Source organism: Cetorhinus maximus, chromosome 11, assembly GCF_964194155.1.
Source record: "Cetorhinus maximus chromosome 11, sCetMax3.hap1.1, whole genome shotgun sequence".
Taxonomy (NCBI): domain Eukaryota; kingdom Metazoa; phylum Chordata; class Chondrichthyes; order Lamniformes; family Cetorhinidae; genus Cetorhinus; species Cetorhinus maximus.
The window spans coordinates 114,810,742-114,832,332 of record NC_135889.1 but is presented as its reverse complement, the minus strand read 5'-3'; the positions used below and the strand labels follow the sequence as shown (position 1 = coordinate 114,832,332).

At 44.2% G+C, this 21,591-nt stretch overlaps 1 protein-coding gene across 1 annotated transcript in view; it reads left to right on the top strand.

Annotated features, from left to right (window-relative positions):
* Nucleotides 1-7,243, top strand: part of LOC144686222 (contactin-associated protein-like 5) — a 304,622-nt gene extending 297,379 nt beyond the window's left edge. Inside the window, exons 10-11 of the mRNA XM_078551312.1 lie at nt 233-304; nt 4,779-7,243. Coding sequence (XP_078407438.1) covers nt 233-304; nt 4,779-4,975 — 269 coding nt within the window. The 3' untranslated portion in view covers nt 4,976-7,243. The remainder of the gene's footprint in view (nt 1-232; nt 305-4,778) is intronic.
* Nucleotides 7,244-21,591: the final 14,348 nt, after the last annotated feature.

Here is a 21,591-nt window from a genome sequence, read left to right as displayed (position 1 = left end):
TTGGCGAGTTTAAGCAACCTGTCCTCATAATTTAACTCCTTTTAACCTGGTCTATAACCCCTCTTCATAAGCCAATATTTCTTTTCTGAGGTTTCATGCCAAGGGATGAGTGCAATGCTCCAGTTACGGGTCTGACAAAGGAAACCTGACATGACCACATCAGAAGGCTTGATCTCCGTGATAGACTTACAATCCTTTCTTGCTGCCATTGAAACATTGTTTTATGTTGCAGATCACCCTGGAGCAGTTGAGGAGGGCAAGCTCCAAACAAATGCAATAAGGAGCGACTCAGCAGTCATTGGAGGTAAGACCAGACCAGCGTGCGCTGGGTTCCCCAATCATCGATCGCGCAGTTGGTGCAAGGCATTTTCATCAGAGAGTTAAAGAGCAAGCCTGTAATTGATAGAAATCTGAGCTGACTACTCCTAGGTTAAGAATAAGTCATACACTTGACTTTGGAGCCATAAAGGGCTGGATTTTCTGGGGTGCCCTGATCCCCACCCACCCCCCATCCTTTCCCAACATCCCCCCCTCCCCCCGCAGCCATTTAATACTCGGAGAGGTGTTAACTGGCTGATGGCCAGACTCCCACTCCTCATCTGAGGAGGAAGCCCTGCCTTAAGAGAGCTGCAGGCCAATTCATTTGCCTGACCACTCTGCAACCCCAGCAACACCAGGTTCGAGCAGAGCTAATGCTGGGAGTATGGACGGGACTGGGTGAGGTAGAAGAGTTATGGAGTTCAGACCTCAGCTAAGTCCAGGCTTTTGGCAGGGCCTGACTGGCAGGCCCCAATGATGGAGGTGGGGCGGAGGGGTGGTGTGGGCGCTGAGGGAGGTGGGGGTTCTGGGTTCAGAAGTCTGGGGCCGATGGTTGAAGGTGTTGGGGGGGTGGGGGGTTAGAGTTATGATCTTGTCAAGGGGAGGGTAATTTGTCTCCGATAGGCACTGGGGACACCCCAAACGGTGATTCCCAACACCAGCTCACCCAATAAAAATTGCCAGGCCACTCACTTGGCCTGGGCGTATCCCGCCACAGGTAAAATAGCAGCAAGGCCAAGATGAGGCGCTTCAGTGACCAATAATTGGCCAGTAAAGAGACTCATAAGGCCCAAAGACGAGCAGTCACCAATGTATCCACCCCACACCCCCCCAACGGCATAAAATTTGTCAGGTAGTTGGCAGGTGGGAAGGCAGTGGGCAGGCCACATGCTGCATTTTATAAGCCCCCTCCACAGCCTTCAAACACGCGGCAGAGGGCTGTAAAATCCAGCCCATAGTGGACCTCAAGCCCAACAACAATGAGGTAAAATTTCCAGCCAAGCTCCTGATCACCCCTCCTACTTTCTCACCATTTCTCAGCCTCTACCACTTTACTTCATCTATCTGTTATATTTCCACCTCTCCTCTCCCTTCCCACCCCACGCCCTCCCTGCCAACTGCCCCTTTGTAAAAAAAGAATGGGACAGCTTTTCCACGAGGGACGTTAATAAATGCAAGTTGTTGTTGTTGATGTGCACCAGTGTGTGACCTTTTCGACTCCCCACACAAGGGGCAGAATTTTTAGGTTGGGTGTGCGGGCGTGCGGCCCGACCCGATTGGACGCGAAATTGCATGGGATGACGTCGGGCGAACGTCCCAACATCATCCCGTGCCCGTGCGATATTTCGGTCAGCGGGCACACGCAAAAGTCGGAAGCACGTCCGCCAACAATTAAAAGGTCCGTTAAGGTCATTAAAGTTACAATTGTCTCCGATTTTTCATGGTCTATCCAACCTTACGGTCGGTGGACGGGTGAATCGGCCAGGCAGGCTTTGCATTTTTCATGCAACTTCATCCAAGGGCGGGATGAGGTTTCCATTGTTAAACAAAAAAAAATTAAATTAAAATCTATGGACCGCATTTTTATCATCTATTTGCTCAGGTGGACTGATTGTGATGCTTGGACATTTTTATTCCTGATTTTACGAACTTCATTTCACTGTTTTCAAGGCTTCAGCTCCCTGAGGCCGCTCTCTGCCTTTGGGGAGCTTTCCTTCAGCGCTCGCCCGTGCTTGCGCTTATGTCAGCGCCCGCCCTCCTCCTGCCCGCACCCTGGCAGCACTGAGCATTTCAGCGCGCGCTTCACGCTCGATGGCCGTTAATTGGCCAGTCGGCGTGAAATCGTGGCGGTGGAGGGTCAACTGTGGTCGATGGTCCGTTGTCCAGCCAATCCCAGACCCGCTAATCGATGCCGCCCGCCCACCTAGAAGTTCTGCCCAAAGTATCCTTTGAAGGGCAATTGGTGAATAGCTCCCTGGTTGCACCATGTTATAGTCAAGGTCCTGTAGTCACTTAGGATTGCCACACAACTAAAGAAGAAGCAGAAGAAAGGCTCACCACATGACCTCTTGCCTTGCCCAGTCACCAAACCCCCATCTCCATCCAATATTTTTTATAAACAATTAACCAAAGCATACAAAGTAAACACATGATTTCATTATTTCCCCTAATACTTTTTCCCTCAGATTTTGCTGTCATCAGATTAATCTTCGGGAGATTAACCTTTAATTCCTGGAAACATCAGGACAATCCCGGGGCAATGCTGTACCTACTAGAATTTGAATTAAGCAGCTTGAAGCCCATTTTTCATTGGACCCCACCCCGCCACAGCCTGAAGAGAGAGGAGACTATCACACCATCAGCCTGAAATGGACCCAAAGTGAGATTCCCTTAAGCCAATTGATGCCCTTAAGAGTATTCAGCCAGTGAGATGTTGGTGCGGGGGAGGGAGAATGGGGTAGCAGATCACGCCATGTTGGCAACTTGCCACCTAAACCTTGACATGTGTGCCTGCAGCCTGGTGAGGGTCGCCCCCTTCTTCTTGGACCTCCATGCCCAACGATGGAACCCACTGGACGCATGGACCACCCACAGCTCAAGACCCCTCATCTGCCCTAGATACTAACCCTCCCTCACTCCCTGTCTGCCACCCCACCCCCCCTGCCAACTAGCGCTGGTGAGCCCCACCTAACCTACCTTCAACCCAGGCTCCAGCAGTGACCCTGCAACCTGGGCCATGTGCAGTACCGGCAGTGGCCCGCACTCCCAGCACCAATTCCAACCAGTTGAATGCCTGATTGGCAGTGAGTTGGGGCGGTGGGCTGCAGGGGGTGGGGCGGGGGGGTGGGGGGAGGGACGGAATGAACACATCTCCAGCTGGTGGATGGGCCCACAGTCACAAGCATTAAATTTCACCCATCAAGGCTTAGAAGCACAAATAAGCATTTCCTCCACACTGTGAGTAACCTGATCTAAAATCACTCAAAATGGCTTAAAGAAAATTACACTGAACTATCCAATAGATTCATTGTTTTGAAGCAGTTCACTTCCTAATAACTCAACAATGTTTTTGACCTGAAAATGTGTCATGCGCTTTAGTAAATGAGTGCAATTTGAAGAACCTTCCCGAACCCATGTCATCTCGAAATTTTGGCTTGGGGCCATGACCAGTTTTGAGGATGGGGCCTAACTTTGATGGTGTGGATCTTAAAACAGTGGCTTTGGACACAGCTCACTTACATTATATCATTCCCTGATCTTTTGCGCAGGTTCGATTCTGACCAGATATGGCTGATGTAATTAACAGAAACAAATGGAAAGTCGACAGCCAGTTTTATTACCCAGACAGATGCAGAGCTTGGAGTTAGATCCTCCGCCCTTGACCACTTCTTGCATTGCCCATATTCTCAGCTGGAAGTGGCAATTTCCCAACCAGTGATGCCAGTGTCTGGGTTGTTGTAGGCTTATTGAAAGAGATTGATTGATGTTTGGCCACCAACTCCATTAGCATGGTATTGTGCAACTACCAGAAGGTGAACTCAATGAACCTTGGTCTATTTTCATCTCACAATTCCTAAGTTCCTGTGGTCCAGTTTAGCCCTCTGGTTGACCTGCAGTTGTTGCCTTGTTTTACATAAAACCATTCCTTAAACCTATGGGAATGTTACCAGAGCAGCCTAGCAGGGAAGGAGGACGCACATTAGGGTTTCCGTGAAGATAGTAGAATTGAAAGTTTTAGCATAACATTAAACAGATTTCCTGCATATATTTTTTTAATCTATACACTTTGAGAGGGGCCTGAATAAGAGTTAGACTCCTGGACATTTTTCCTCCTTGTGTTATTTTTCACATCAGACAGCTGTGTGCATTGTATCTTTGTGCTGATTTATCCAAAATTCTGCTGCCATACCCTTATTCACACAAGGCCCTGTTCATCCATCATCCCTGTGTTTGCTGACCTACATTGATTTCCAGTCCAGCAACATCTCAACTTTTATAAATCCTTGCATTCAATTTCCTGCATAGTTGGACTCTCCATTTATTTCTGGAACCTCTTCCAGGCCAACAACCCTTCAATAACTTGGCGTTCCTCCAATCCTAACCTTATGCATCCCAGATTTCCTTCACCCTCTATTGGAATTTGTAGATTCAATTCGCTCAGCACTAAGCTCTTGAATTCCCTTTCTAAACCTCTCTACCTCTTTACCTCTCTCTCCTCCTTTAAGATGCTCCTTAAAACCTACTTCTTTGAGCAAGCTTTGGTCAGCAGCGCCAATATCTCCTTGTATGGCTCGGTGTCAAATTTTGTTTGATAGTACTCCTGTGAAGCGCCTTGAGATGTTTTACTATGTTAAAGATGTCTAAATCCAGGTAGCTGTTGTGGTGCTCTGAACAGACACTCTCTGTTGTACAAGTGGCTGGTTCCTCTTTACTAACACTTCTGTCTGTAAAATTCACAGGCGTGATAGCAGTGGTGATCTTCGTCGTCCTCTGTGTCGTTGCTGTAATGGGACGCTTATTATACAGACACAAAGGCACATACCGCACCAACGAAACAAAGGGAGCAGAATATGCTGAGAATGCTGACACCACACTGAAGAACAATGCCAATTACCAGGACTCCATTAGTGAAGGCAAGAAGGAATATTTCATCTGACAGCGATACAGGCCCTCCTCGTTACTACAGTTATAGCAGCAGATTAATAACACTAACAGCTGGGATTTGCTGTCTGTGCTATGAGTTAGCTCCAGACTCTGCAGACTAAATGGCCAAATGTTATGTTCAAAGTACATGGCACATGACAAATGACTGGTTTACACTTCTGTTCACCTTGTCAGGACAGGGATATAACCTATTGTTTCCTGCTAACTCTAGGTCAGCTCAGGGGAGTAGAAATAAGAATTTTGTAAACTCCATATGAAGACAGCAGAGGAAAAAATTACCATTATATGTACTGCATGAAAGACAAGCAGCTATTCACTGTTTTATTTTCTGTTTGACTCCTGTTGCTGTTTCTCCAACCCAGTTTCTCCCTCACCAATTCAGCGCTGACTCAGTTTTGGGGAACATTCCTGACAAGCCTTGAGCCCTTGATACAGCATCAGCAACAACTTGTACTATATAGCACCTTTAACATGTTGTAAAGCCCCAGGGTATTTCACAGGGGTGTTACTGAACAAAATTTGACACCAAGTCACATAAGGAGATATTTGGACAGGTTACCAAAGGCTTGGTTAAAGAGGGAGATTTCAATGAATGTCCTACAGAAGGAGCGAGAGCTAGAGAGGCGGAAAGTTTCAGGGAGAGAATTCCAAAACATCAGGATCTAAGGAGCTGACGGCACAACTGCCAAGCGTGCAGCAACTGAAGTCGGTGATGTGCAAGAGGCCAGAATTGGAGGTGAGGTATAATGGAGATAAGGTGGGTTGGAACCTTGGAGGAATATGTAAATAAAAGTGAGGATTTTAGAGTTCTCCAGCCAAGAGTTTGGACAGGGAGTACTGTCGGGCTACTTTACCATCAGGGTTAAAACGGTTAAATTATGAGGACAGGTTGCATTCCTTGAGTACAAAAGATCTGTTTGAGGTGTTTGAGGGGGATTCAATATTGTAGAAAGAGAATTATTTTCTTGTCATGAAAGGATCCAGAACCAAGGGGACTTAATGTTAAAGTTAGAGCTGGGCCATTCCGAGGTGATTCCAGGACAAAGGGTCATGGAAATCTGTAACTATCTCCCTCAAAAAATTATTGAGGCCAGGAGGTGGTCAATTGAAAATTTTAAAACTGAGATTAGTAGATTTTGTTAGGTAAGGGTATTAAGTGTTGCGGATCCAAGGCTGTTAAGTGGAGTTAAGATACAGATCACCCATGATTATCTGAATGACCGAACAGGTTGTGGGGCTGAATGACCTACTCCTGTTCCTATGTAACCACATGAGACTTCACAGCCATGTCCAATAATGGTCTTCCCTGGAAAGCACACACACTTGTGATGAGGTACAGGAGTCCTGACATTTCCCCCCTTCTTGGTGAGGAGTGCTAAAGTCAAGTTTAATGCCCCTATTGCTAGCTCAGTTGAAATCTCAGCAAAGGCCAAGGTTCAACCTATTCATATTGGATTGAACATGGATGCAATGTGCATGTGTGGCAAGCAGTTGCTAACTCAAGTCCGCAGTAATGAAGGAAAGTCGAATGAAAAAACTGAGACAGAGCTACAGTAAGAGGGTGCGGGTACATCTTGATATGTTAGTTATGCGTATTGATTGGAATCCAGGTTTTGGGAAACAGCCACATCCACATCCCTGACACCAATGAAAAGAAAACAGCTCCAGAGTTTACACTCGTCATTCCCCGCGTAATGGTAATTTTTCACTGCTTTTATTTAATTCCATTTTATGAAAATCTTGGGTCTAATCCTATGACCTGACCTCGGCGACATTGCTGTGAAAATAATACATGTTCTTTTTGTACCCGGAATATGAAACGACCACTTGGTTTGCTTGGAGGAAGAGCATAACTGGAAGGAGCTATACCTAATCTTGCGACTTAATAACATGGGAGATGTTATCTCTTGGACATAACGTGGCGCCAGATGGAGTTGAGTCCTTTATTCCATTGCTCACCATATAGATTGATACACACACAAGTGCACACACAGACACACACACGCAGACATATATATATATATTTAAAAAGTGCTTTGTAAATTATTTTTGTGATGTACAGCAGAACTCCACCCCAAGCACGAACTAGTTTCAGAGTTCACATGCCAGAGCATCACACACACATAGGAAAGTGAGGCAGAGAGCCCACTACCTCTCTTGTTTCTGGAAACTTCATATGACCGTGCATCAATCACGGACAGGAAAAGACCACTGGTCCATCAGACGTACCCCGTGCTCGTGATGGTTGGAGAATCACGAGTGGAAACTTCCGACACCCCCTGTTTCCAACCTCCTCTGCTCCCATACCCCACCACCCCCTCAACCCACAAATCTGCTGGGAGATACAAAAAAACAGAGAGGGACCTGTGAAGAAGATTTTCTAGTTGCACCTTTCTGATGTCCACCTTTAATCCAATCTGACTTTTCCCAGCACCTTGTCTGAAAGTTTTCCTTTGCAACAATTCTGAGTAAATATTCTGAGCGCTACTAATTATTTTGCTAATCATGTAGAGATGCTGGTTTACCATTGCTTGACTATTTTTAGTATAATCGCTCTGAGCCACATGACCTCAAAAATCACCATTGTTACAGCACAGCCCTTGGGAGCAAAGCATATTGTGCATTATAAAGAAGTGTGTGTTTTTCCAAAAGCCCCATTGTGTTGTAAAGGATGTATCATAGTCACAACTCCATTAATCTTGTAAACAAAAAAACTTCAGAACTGAAAACCCTGTATTGAGTAGAAGTAAGAACCTGACTGAATCTGAAACAAAACATGACCTGAATTGGAAAATGTCTGAATGATATCCAATTCTAATCATGAGGTTGATAGTCTTTAATAAATATACACATATGACCTCAAGGTTAACCTGCTATATGTTTTCCCCTCAGATATAGTGGATGAAAGGTTGGGTACAAATGAGTGGTCGCTGTTTGTGGGTACAGCATTGGGAATTGCCTATTTTTAAAAATTCTCTCATGTGATGTGGGCATCATTGGCAAGGCCAGCATTTGTTGCCCACCCCTAACTGCCCTTGAACTGAGTGGCTATTAGACCATTTCAGAGGGTAGTTAAGAGGGAACCAGATTATTGTCGATCTGGAGTCACATGTAGGTCCAACCAGGTAAGGATGGCAGATTTCCTTCCCTAAAGAACATTCGTGATCCAGATAGTTTTTTTTACATTGATCAGTAATAGTTTGAGACTAGCTTTATTTTCCAGATTTATTAATTGAATTTAAATTCCGCCAGCTGCTAGTTCTGTGACATTATCACCATACCACTTGTTTCCCCCCCCCGCAAAATTCAGACATATTCCTAAGCAACCCCTGGAAATACCGATACACGCCTAAGAACTCCCTATCACTCCACCCAAATAGTGACACACTCCCAAGCAATAGTAATGCTAAGCCAATATGAGCACATTCCTAGGATCCCTGCAAATATTGACACACTATTCCTGACCCATAGCCAATTAAAAAACACAATCGCTCTGACGCTCAACTATTTGTCACAGTCCTGAGGTACCCTTCAAATATTCACCTGCTACTAGTAATGCCTAATAAATATTAACACAATCAGGATCCACCCTGCACAAAATATTTGACCTAGCCCTGGTGACTCTTTGCAAATATTGTCAACCCGTGAATAAAGCCTTGTCAGTAGTAACACACTTCCAAGATCCCCTGCATGTATTGACATATTTCTATGATCCAGTTTTTTATTTCGAAGTGGCTTGCTTTTCATTGGGGAAGATACCTCGCCTCCTTTGCTCAGGGGAAGAGCATAGCTGGAAGGAACCACGCCTAATCTTCATCAACTAGTGATCAATGGCCAGATTGGTTTTACCAGGCAGGGTGTTCAACACCAGGGTACTGGGCTTGTTTAAGAAACAGCCAGATAATGCAATGGGAACCCGAAAGGTTGAGATCAAATGCCTTCTTCATCTGAATCCATCTCATCAGGTTGTCTTGTAGGATGGCACATGTCATAAGTGTTATGTTTGCAACATAATGAAAACATCCTCTTTAATATTGTGTTACGGAGTACAAACAACCTAGACAATTGGAGTACAGAAAGGGCACCCGGTTCTGCAAATGTAATCACCTCCCAAGAGAATGCAAACATATGCTGAATCATTATTGCTGCCTTGCAAGTATATTATTGATTTTTCTTTTATGAGGTACTGCAATCTCCTTGGTCTGATCTTCAAACTTTAATGCCAGGCTGTTAGGACATCAGCCACAAAACTTTTATTTTCCCTTCTTCTGTTGATACTTTGTAAGTCACTGTCACTCAGAAGGAGCTTTGTGGTTGCCCTTCAAAAGCGTTGGTTTTCTGCAAAGTCAGTCAGCCACATTGAAGAGGCTTTACCCCTATAGCCTGTGGATTCAATGGGCTAGAAATCTGTGCTGGGTGGTAGCGCAGAATGGGCGGTATCGCATCAGCTGACCATTATGCTTGCTGCTTATAGCCATTGATGACAAGAGAGCTGATTAGCAGGATGGACATATACAGCCAATGTGATATCACCTGTTGACCCGTGACCATCAAGATGGATTTCTGTCTAGCCATGTTGTCATTACAATCGGTTTTATATCATCATAACTGCAATTTCAACTCACAAAGATAATATAGGTGATTTCACAACCCAGTGTCCCCAGTCGGCCGGGGGAGGGGAGTAGCACGCACCTAGAATGACATGGGCAAATTGCAAGTACACAGCCTATGATTTGTTTTGTCCATTGGCTAGGCTGAATTGGGGAAACACCTGTCAACTACAAATATTAAAGACGGTTCTTCTTAAATCCTGGGTGATCTAGTGACCTACTTCTGGTTTTTATTCATACAGTTAACTTAATCTTCAGCTAACTGAGCATCCCCTCTTAATGGTGAACAGCTGTGGGATCTGTGCATTATCTCTGCACTACCCGGTGGACTTTAAATCGGGAACTTGAGAAATATTACCTGTGTTTTCAGCAATGCAACAGAAACTCAGAATACCTGCAGAGATGAAGGACGTTTTAGAAATTAAACCATTAAACCTTGAAAAGGGGCAAGAATTGGCATTGCTGTTTTGTGCGACTTAGATGACAGAGTGAGTTAATTGTTAAGGACAGGATGTTCTTATTTATAAGCGTATAAGTGATTCCTCACAATAAGAAGGTATAAAAGCATTTATTGGCTTTCATAGGATTTATTGGCTTTCATAAGCGTACAATGATGGCTCTTATTATCAATAATTATACATACAACCAAAGAATGATACAGCACAGAATGAGACCATTAAGGCCAGACTGCCTTCGCTGGCTCTTTGAAAGACTTATCCAATTGGTGCCATCCATTTGCCCTTAATGCTTGGACCTGCAAATCTTTGCACATTAAATATTTATTCAATCCCCTTTTCAACATATACATTGATAACCATTAGTATATACATTGATAACTATTATTAACTACATGTATACAATAAGAACTATGATTAATGATAATTGCACATATAATTACCGTAAAAATGAATTAGTGGAGGTCCCATTTTGTCACAGAGTTTAAAGAGATGGCAGGCTAGGCTTTGTTGAATTCTGAAGAATCTGTTCTAAACAACACTTTTGCAACCTTTTTTTCACTTTGGCTTTGTGAGAATCTGCATTTTTCTACGTTACCTCATCCACTTAGCTGCCAATACTCAGATTTTAACAGAAAACACCCCCCCCCCCCCCCACCCACCCCCAAACCAAGCTCATCATGGCTTTACCTTGACTGAGCTGCCAATCGAATCACTCAACTGGAGACTGTTGCAGAGACTCAAGATTCTCCTATAGGCGAATTATCACTTCACTTGAGCTGAGGTGTCCTTGGAGGAGAGCTGATATATTTATGGGATTAGGACAAAGAAAGCTTGTCGCCGATTGCTCATCAGCTACAGTCTCTGGGTAACTTTAAATTCCCTCTGAACATTTCACTGGAAATGAAAACTGACATTACCAATCTTCTAACAGCAACTTGTTTTCCAGGCAAAAAGCCATAAATTAAAGAAATGAATATAAAATATTAACCCCATTTCTCACATAACGCTAAAAGAGACGTGTTCACTCTACGTCAGCTCAGTTAGCAGAGCTAGGCGTGACATAGGAAGGTTGGGAGTTTGCAGCGGTCTTTTTGGTTGTTTACAACTTTGAAGAGAACTAATCATTTTGAAAGAGAAAGGGAAGTCTAAAAGATGCAGGTTTTTTGTTAGAAGCATTTTCAACATGCCTAACCAAGGAAAAAAAACTGTAAATTTAATTTCGATTTTTTTTTTAACCCTTAAGGGGGAGGGACCCTCTCTTGATAGGAGGTGGATAGAGGTGGATAATTAGAGGTGCTAATCCATGGTCAGATTTCTCGATCAGCTTCTAGGGCTGGTTGGATTAAATAATTGGATTAAACCCCACCCCACACCCACCAGAATCAGCACAGGACACACAAGGCTACGGCATTGGAGAGGTCCCAATGAACAACATAGCTCAAGGGGCTTGTGGGGCAGACATTATATTCATTCAATGGGGAACTGGAGAAGTTTTTGAAAAGGAAGACTATTGAATGACAAAGTGAAAAAGGTAAAGAATAGAAAGCACTGGCGCAAGTGCAATGGGATTTATAATCTGTGCTCCAATTCCAATGTCCATTGAAGTAAAAAAAAAACTAAAAAAAAATACAAGGTATAATCAAATAACTTTGTTCAGTAGCAACTGGAAAGAATAGTTTGAATTTGAAATTCCAAATCCTCTAGACTTTCCTCCCTCGTTACAAACCAGACCAGTTGAAATCTGTTTCTTTATCTGTCTCTCTCTGAAACATGTTTCAAAGTTACAGTTATCTGTCTCGAAATAAAATGTTACAATGCATATCTGTTTCTCATTCTGTACTCTCAGACTCTATGCTGTTCTAAACGGCGATCAATGGGGTAGAAAATTTATAAAACGGTGTGATGTAGCAGTAATATTGTTACTTGGTATTTTGCTATTGTTCATTTTTTTATTCCACGATGTTTAGAGTATTTTGTTCGGCACCAATCAAGTAATGAAGTAATTTCTTTCCTGTTACTCTGTACAGTCATGTGCAAGTAAAATATATTTATAAAACGCAATGCAGTATTAATTAGTAGGTTGTAATTTCTTTTCTATGTCTCCAGGACTGGTGATTATTGGTACCGAGATAGGTGTATTTAATAAAAATTGAATTTTTGAAAGTTCTTTTTGATTCATTTGTTAGTGTGCTCCCTCAGAGTTATCTTTTCAATTCAATATTAGTTTTCCTTGTGTAGTCTTTCTATTGAATTATGACTATTGGTCCCCTTTCATGTTCCCTCAAACAGCATCCTCAATGGTATTTCCCCCGCTTACACATCCACCATGTTCAAATCAAGCCTTTCTTATAGCTTTCCATAGATCTTAAAAATTTTGAATTCTTCATCAATCTCTATTTTATCCTTTAATCCAACAAACTACAGCTAGCATTTTAAAACATAGTCATGACATCAAGAACCATCACTTCTTGACCTGTTTATTTTCTATGGCCACGATTTTCTGTTCGACGGGCGGGTGCGGTGGGCGGGCCTGGGAGTGGCCGGGAAATGGCCCGTCGCCCGCTAATGGCCCCCGACCTCGATTTCATGCTGGCTAGCTGTTAATTGGCATTGAGGAGTTCAGCGCTGCTGGGGTGGGGCGGGAGGAGGATGAGCGTGGGGGAGCGCGTGCTGAAAGCTCCCTGAGGGCACAGAACTGCCTCAGGGAGCTGAACCATAGAACCATAGAAAAGTTACAACACAGAAGGAGGCCATTCAGCCCATCTTGTCCATGCCAGCCCGAGGACACCCAGGTGCCCTTTTTAATCCCACTTCCCTGCACTCGACCCATAGCCCTGCAACTTACAGCACTTTAGGTGCAGATCCAGGTACTTTTTAAAAGAGTTTAAAGTTTCTGCCTCTACCACCAACTTGGGCAGCGAATTCCAGACACCCACTACCCTCTGTGTAAAAAAGTTCTTCCTCATGTCCCCATTACACCTTCTGCCACTTATCTTGAATCTATGTCCCCTGGTTCTAGAATTCTCCACCAAGGGAAACAATTCTATCCTGTCCACTCTATCTATTCCCCTCATAATTTTGTACACCTCAATCAAGTTACCTCTCAGCCTTCTTTGTTCTAAGGAAAATAACCCCAACCTATCCAATCTCTCCTCGTAGCTACACTTTTCTAACCCTGGCAACATTCTTGTAAACCTCCTCTGCACTCTCTCCAGAGCTATTACGTCCTTCCTGTAAAGTGACCAGAACTGCACACAATACTCCAGTTGTGGCCTCACCAGTGTTTTATGCAATTCCAACATTATATCCTTTTATATTCTATACCTTGCCAGTGAAGGAGAGCATTCCATATGCCTTCTTTACAACCTTGTCTATTTGAACTTGAAGAATTGGAGAAATGAAGATAAAGATTTTAAAGACAATATAAACATGGCCCCACATGTGACTCAGTCACATGAAGCAGGACATGTTTAAAATGATGGCGAAAAATGGATTTTTATTTACCATTGGAAACCTCATCCCACCCATGGATGAGGCTTTGTTAAAAATGCAGAGGCCGCCTGGCCTACTTACCCGCCCGCAAACCATAAGGTTAGACAGGCAGCGAAAAATACAAATTAATTCATTGCTTAAGGGCCTTAATAGTCCCCTTAATTGTTGGTGGGCGTGCGTGAGAGAGCGTGATGATATCGGGACGCTCGCCCGACGGTATCGCACATGATTTTACACCCGATCGGGTCGGGCACGCGCCCGCCCGTCGAACATAAAATCCTGCCCTTTGCTTCTATTAGAACAAGAGGTCACAGTCTCAGGACATCGGGTAGACCATTTAGGACTGAGATGGGGAGAAACTGCTTATCTCAGAGGGTGGTGAACCTGTGGAATTCTCTCCAACAGAAAGTTGTGGAGGCCAAGGCACTGAATATATTTAAGAAGGAAATAGATAGATTTCTGGACTCTAAAGGTGTCAAGGGGTACAGGCATAGTACAGGATTATGGTGTTGAGGTAGGGGATCAGCCACAATCATTAATGGCGGAGCAGGCTCGATGACCAGAATGACCTACTCCTGCTCCTATTTTCTATGTCTCCTCTGCTTCAAGAAAACTTTGCATTTATATAAATAAAAATAAAAATACCTGGAAAAACTCAGCAGGTCTGGCAGCATCTGCGGAGAGGAACACAGTTAACATTTCAAGTCCGTATGACTCTTGAACAGAACTTCAACAGTTCTGTTGAAAAGTCATACGGACTTGAAACGTTAACTGTGCTCCACTCCGCAGATGCTGCCAGACCTGCTGAGTTTTTCCAGGTATTTTTATTTTTATTTTTGATTTGGATTTCCAGCATCCGCAGTTTTTTGCTTTTATCTTTGCATTTATATAGCTGCATTCATTATCCCATGATGTTCCAAAGCACTTTAGAAGTGCAGTCACTGCTATAATGTATCTATCACTGAAATAGTAGATTCACACTTAGCAACAATTCATTAAGTTGTGGATTTGTGCTTTCAGTTGTCAACCTTTTTTACTAAGCAAAGCATTTTATGAAATGAATCAGGCATCATCATGTTTTTCATTTTGTTAGATGATTGTAACCGCCCTGGCTTTCGCTCAGGTTTTCTTTGAAGGTTAGCTGAGGGAATTGTGAATTTCATGGTCTGTTATGAACTAAAGGTCATTGTACATTTTGAACTGCATTGAGTAGACCTTCCTCAACACCAGAATATCAACTGAATTTCAGCATCTTTTCCTGGTCATGTTTATTCATTCAAGAGTTGTGTGTGTCACTGATAAGGCCAGCATTTAATGCTCAACTCTAAACAACTCACTGGAGGAGGAGGGTCAACAAACATCCCCATCCTCAATGGATGAGCCCAGCATATCAGTGCAAAAGATAAGGCTGAAGCATTTGCTACAATCTTCAGCCAGAAGTGCCGAGTGGATGATCCATCTCGGCCTCCTCCGGAGGTCCCCAGCATCACAGATGCCAGTCTTCAGCCAATTTGATTCACTTCATGTGATATCAAGAGGTCGCTGAAGGCACTGGATACTGCAAAGGTTATGGGCCCTGACAATATTCCAGCAATCGTACTGAAGAATTTTACTACAGAACTTGCTGCACCGCTTGCCAAGCTGTTCCTGTACAACTACAACACTGGCATCTACCCGGCTATGTGGAAAATTGCCCAGGTCTGTCCTGTACATAAAAAGCAGGACAAATCCAACCCAGCCAATTACCGCCCCATCAGTCTACTCTCCATCATCAGTAAAGTAATGGAAGGGGTCATCAACAGTGCTATCAAGTGGCACTTGTTTAGCAACAACCTGCTCACTGATGCCCAGTTTAGATTCTACCAGGGCCACTCAGCTTCTGACCTCATTACAGTCTTGGCTCAAACATGGACTAAAGAGCTGAACTCCCGAGGTGAGGTGAGACTGACTGCCCTTGAAATAAAGGCTGCATTTGACAGAGTGTGGCATCAAGGAGCCCGAGCAAAATTGGAGTCAATGGGAATCAGGGGAAAACTCTCCGCTGGTTGGACTTATACCTAGCACAAAGGAAGATGGTTGTGGTTGGGGGAGGTCAGTCATCTCAGCTCCAGAACATCACTGCAGGAGTTCCTCAGGGTAGTGTCCTAGGCCCAACCATCTTCAGCTGCTTCATCAATGACCTTCCTTCCATCATAAGGTCAGAACTGGGGATGTTCACTGATGATTACACAATGTTCAGCACCATTCATGACTCCTCAGATACTGAAGCAGTCCATGTCCAAATGCAGCAAGACCTGGACAATATCCAGGCTTGGGCTGACAAGTGGCAAGTAACATTCATACCACAAAAGTGTCAGGCAATGACCATTTCCAACAACAGAGAATCCAACCATCGCCCCTTGATGTTCAATGGCATTACGATCACTGAATCCCCCACTATCAACATCCTGGGTATCACCATTGACTAGAAACTGAACTGGACTAGCCATATAAATACTGTGGCTACAAGAGCAGCTCAGAGGCTAGGAATCGTGTGACGAATAACCCACCTCCTGACTCCCCAAATCCTGTACACCATCTACAAGACACAAGTCAAGTGTGTGATGGAATATTCCCCACTTGCCTGTATGAGTGCAGCTCCCACTACACTCAAGAAGCTTGACACCGTCCAGGACAAAGCAGTCCGCTTGATTGGCACCCCATCCACAAACATTCACTCCTTCCACCGCTGATGCACATTAGCAGCAGTCTGTACCATATACAAGATGCACTGCGGGAATTCACCAAGGTTCCTTAGGCAGCACCTTCCAAACCCACGACCACTACCATCTAGAATGACAAGGGCAGCAGATACATGGGAAAATCACAACCTAGAAGCTCCCCTCCAAGTTACTCACCATCCTGACTTGGAAATATATCGCCGTTCCTTCACTGTCACTGGCTCAAAATCCTGGAACTCCCTCCCTAACAGCACTGTGGGTGTACCTACACCACATGGACTGCAACGGTTCAAGAAGGCAGCTCACCACCACCTTCTCAAGGGCAACTACGGATGGGCAATAAATGCTGGTCCAGCCAGCGAAGCCCACACCCCGTGAATAAATTAAAAAAAGGTGGTGGTGATTCACCTTCTTGAACCGCTGCAGTCCGTATGGTGTAGTTACACGCACAGTGCTGTCAGGGAGAGAGTTCCAGGATTCTCATCCAGCGACAATGAAGGAATGATGATATATTTTCATGTCAGGATGGTGTGAGGTTTGGAGGTGGCGGCATTCCTATGTGCCTGCTGCCCTTGTCCTCCTAGATGTCGTGGGTTTGGGAAGTGCTGATGAAGAAAGGTGAACCCAGACCTTCACGGTAACATGGAAGCGTAGGAAAATGGCACCTTTTATTCCTAAATGACTCACATATCATCATCTGTGGCTCATTGGGTGCTCTATATGATCCTGAGTCTCTGCTTACAGTTTTTTTTTCCATTGTAGCCTTTTGTCACATTTGGAGCACACTTGCTGTCCACTGACAGATAATATCAGAATGCTGTTGAGAATGCAGATTATCTGCTTATCCAGAAAGGAAGTGAAGCAGAGCAACCTTATTCCAACAACAGGACCTGATGATCTTTTGTCTCACTTGTGCTTCCTATGACTGGCTTCCTTTCAGCGCGGCCCACATCAGGGAAATCAGAAACTCCGTGTGCAAGTGCCGCTCCTTGTCTCATCCTTTCTTGAGAGTGGCCAGGAAGCAAAGCACTAGTCTGGGACTCTGGGCATCAGTAGAATAGTGACAACCCTGCCCGAGTACATCATCACCTGAAACGTGGATATTCTTTTGAAATTAGATCACAGCACCAACATTAATTTGCAGTTGTACATAACACCTGAAGCACAGAAGCACTTTACAGAAGCAATTATCAAACAAAATTTAACAACGAGCCACATGAGGGGATATTAGGGCAGAAAGTTGGCATGTTTTAAAGGCCGGGGTTTTCCGGCCCCGTTGCGGGTGGGACCCGTCGCGGACGAGGCAGTGCCCCGGCCAGGAGTCCACTGACTTGCAGTGGGACCGGAAGATCCCGGCGGCGGCAGTGGGCGCGTCCAGAAATCCCGCCCATAGCGTCATTAAGGAGGAGACAGAGGTGGAGAGGCAGAGAGGTTTAGGGAGGAAATTGCAAAACAGTTGAAGGAACGCTAGCCAATGGCGTGGCAAAGAAAGTCAGGGCAAGAGGCCAGAATCGGAGGATCACAGGGATTTAGGAGGGCTGGGGTGCTGGAGGAGGTTATAGGAATAGGGAAGACCAGAGTTCAGTGCTCTCAATAGCATACTCTTACTTCCCATTCGGTTCAGAGAATGATTACTGCAGACTTAATACAGTCACAAGTGTGTCACATGAGGTCAGTTCAACACTCTGTGTCTTTATATAGAATTCAGAACCATGGCCAATGACCCAGCTCAGCCCTCACCCTCTTTACTAGTGCCGACTAAGATTCTAGTTGCCACAGCCTAATCTTTCAATCAAGACCCAGCAGCTCCTTACTCTTTGCAATCAAAATCTGTGAACTGGGAGTGTGCAGCACATAACCAACAATATCAAAACATTGCACTAACTGGGAATTTTTTTTAAAAATTGTGTGCGACCCTTTAGGTTATGATATAACACAGCATGAGAAATTTGTTCCCTCTCATTCTCAACCCTTTTACCAGTGGGAACAATTTCTGCCTATCTGTTCTGACCAGACCCCGCATGATTTTGAATACCTCTATCAAATCTCCTCTGAGTCTTCTTTGCTCCAGGGAAAAGAGCCCCAACTTCTCCAATCTTAATTCATAACTGAAGTTCCTAATCCCTGGAACCATTCTCGTAAACCTCTTCCGCACTCTCTCCAGTGCCTTCACATCCTTGCTAAAACATGGTGCCCAGAGCTGTATGCAACACTCCAGCTGAGGTCCAAAGTGTCGTATACAAGTTCAACATAACCTCCTTGCTCTTGTAAGGCTGTGTTCTCTGCATTTATCACTTTAACCTTTCCCCAGCAAATACCCTGACACTCCCATTGTTGAGGGTTAATATTGAGGTCATTACCTCATTAACTATGCATAAGAAGGCATTAAGAAATATTGTAGGCATATAGTAGTCAAAGTGACTGTCAGGAAGTAATTTGCTTTGAATAGGTTTGTATTATGAATGTCTTGCTAATGCCACTCCGCTAATCGCTGCCTGGAGTGCCCTCTCTCTGCCTCTTCACCTCTCTCCTTTCAGCCACTTTTTAAAATTCATCTCTTTGGCCAAGTTTTTTGGTATTGATCTTAGTATCGCCTCTGTATATGGTGTATAATGTTGTCTGATATTGCGCACTGGGATCCCTTTTATTATGTAAAAAAGCGCTATAAAAATGCAACTTGTCACTGAAGTGAGAAAACATGCAATTGTGCAGAGTCATAGAAGGAAGATTAACCTGGTGTAGCCAAAATGCTTTGACATAATGGGGACATAATTAAATATATTAAAAATACAGACACTGGAACTCATTCGGGACTTTTTGATTAAGTCATGCTGGCCAAGGCTAAGCAGCCAAGTTGACATGCTTTCAATCTCCTGAAGCAATACCTGGGATGTGATTTAGGAAATGTTACTGTTGGTACCGATATGCATCGCATCTAAAGGGCTGTATTACATTATCACATTGACTTGATTTAATAAAAATACATTTTAATGTTTCCTACTCCTCAAATTTATGTTGAAGGTAAAGGATATCTGACAATATCCTATAATACCTTCACATGGGATAAAAGACAATATCCTATATAATCCCAACAACGTTCCATTCTCATCTCCATTATCATTAATACCTCTAGCTCCCTAATTTTGGGTTGCCTGAGGCTATATTCTAGTTGGCCTAAAAATGGGTGAACAGGCCATCACCTGAAACAGGGCAAGATTGCTCTCCTGTGCAAATCGAGATCCTACACCAGTTCTAGGACCCCAACTGGGTAAAAGGAAGGACTAGTTTGAACTGCATTAGCTCTGCCTAGTTGCACCAGATCTTGAGCAGCCTGAACCGTAGTCCTTGATGAAATTGTTAGAGTCTGCCCAAAATATTTCCTTAGCGACACTTCTATGGATGCAGAAAGAGCAAGAGTGATTTTTCTGGCACTTTCAGCTTGCCAGTTCCATTCAAATCACGGCTAATGCTGAATTTAACTCAGGCCTCAGGTCGGCATGGAATTGTACACAGAGCAATTTCTCGACCAAATTACCACCCATTTTGGAGCACGTGTCGAATTACTTCCCTCATAATTACTTATAAAGGTCTACAGGTTAAAACTGATGTTGGCATTTATTTATAGGTTGAATCACACACAGAAGCAGTCAGACAATGAGAATATGAATACTTATATATGATAAAGGTACAATCAATCCAAAAGGGTTAGAAAGACCCCTCTTTAGGGCCGATTTCTTAAACTGTTTGGTCAGTGGAGGAACTTTAGCATGAAATAACCGTCAGGAATTTTCTCGGAGTTTCTCCAACCCTGCTGCTAAATCTTCTCTGGAAGAGGCAAAGCAACTAATCGGCATAAGAAAATTTCCATCACGCTTCTAACTAGGGGTAGGCAGTAGGCCCGAGGAAATGATCAATTAACATTATTAATGTTTTCACAATGTAATGTCATGTCTTTCCAGTCACTGATGTTCAGATGGAAATAGAGGGAGAATCTCCTTTGCTTAATTGGAATAAACTATGAGTTCTTTAGTCATTCCCAATTAAGACACAATGATGCAAACAATTGGTTAGGATGTTACTGACCAGGTGTTTCCATGTGATTCTGATCTCACATGTCCATTAATGCTCTCTCTATGTATGATTTATTCAGCATCCAAAGCAAAGCCTCTACATCCTGACTGCTGTCCAGAACAAACAGCCTTAGCCCACATCTGATAAATAATTCCTAGGCTGGCTTCTATTTTTGGATTGGATAGGGAAAGAAAATTTCCATTTCTCACTCATTGTTGGATTGTAATGTACAAATTGAAACACATTTAAAGGAAGAACTCCACATGCTCCAGAGTTACATTATCTACCTTAAGGGTCTCCCTCTACTGGCTGCACCTCACACAAAACCAACTCCCTTAACCCAATTACATCTTAGACATTCTAAAATATGGATTTACAGTTCTGCCACCAGCATAAGGGAGCAAGTTATAGCAATATAACCACAAGGATCTGGTGCACAGGGTTCAGCCTTAGATCAGTGATGACACTTGTGTCTCTGGGCAGAATCGCCCCAGATTAGCACTAAGTGCGGTAGCGGGCGTGAAAAGCAACATTTTACCTGCCGGCAGCAATGGGGGGGTTTTCTTGCTGTATCGTCCACCTCCAGCCTCATTAAATATGCAGCCACGTGAAACACACCATTTCGCTGGTGGGTGGTCTTTGAGTCGCCCGCCACACTTTTTCCTCACTCCGGGTACCATATCCAAACTGTGGCCGCGCACACTGTTCTCAATGTTTGCAGCCCAGCACAGCTCCAGTGCAGACAAAGCCAAGAAGAGTTCAGTGACCCGCCACTGGAATGCATTTCAGATGCCGCCATGATGTCCTCCACCTCTGCTCTGGCAGCAAGAGGTCCAGCAATGTCACCACTCCGGCTTGGGAGGCGGTGGCAGTGGTGGTCAGTGCCAATGCTGCACAGAAAAGGTTGGCCATCCAGTGCAGAAAGAGGATGAATGATCCCATCCATGCCACCAGGATAAGGAAACCATCTCATCCCTCTAAACTCACCCACTCATAAGGCCATCACACATTCACTGGCATCTCACTCACTGCCAGCTCAAGGGACATCACCACTCACTGTCTCACACACCCCCTCACACCTCCATCTGGCCTCATCTCCTCTGGAGACTGCCTCCTCAACCCTCACCATCTTGAGGCCACTTACACAAATCAACACGTGCCCTACACACAAACCCTGGGATACCCTCCTTCCTCAGTAATGCCCTGGCCCTGCAGCCTCTTCCCTTTCCTGAGGCCACTTCCCCCCCTTCCCTAGGC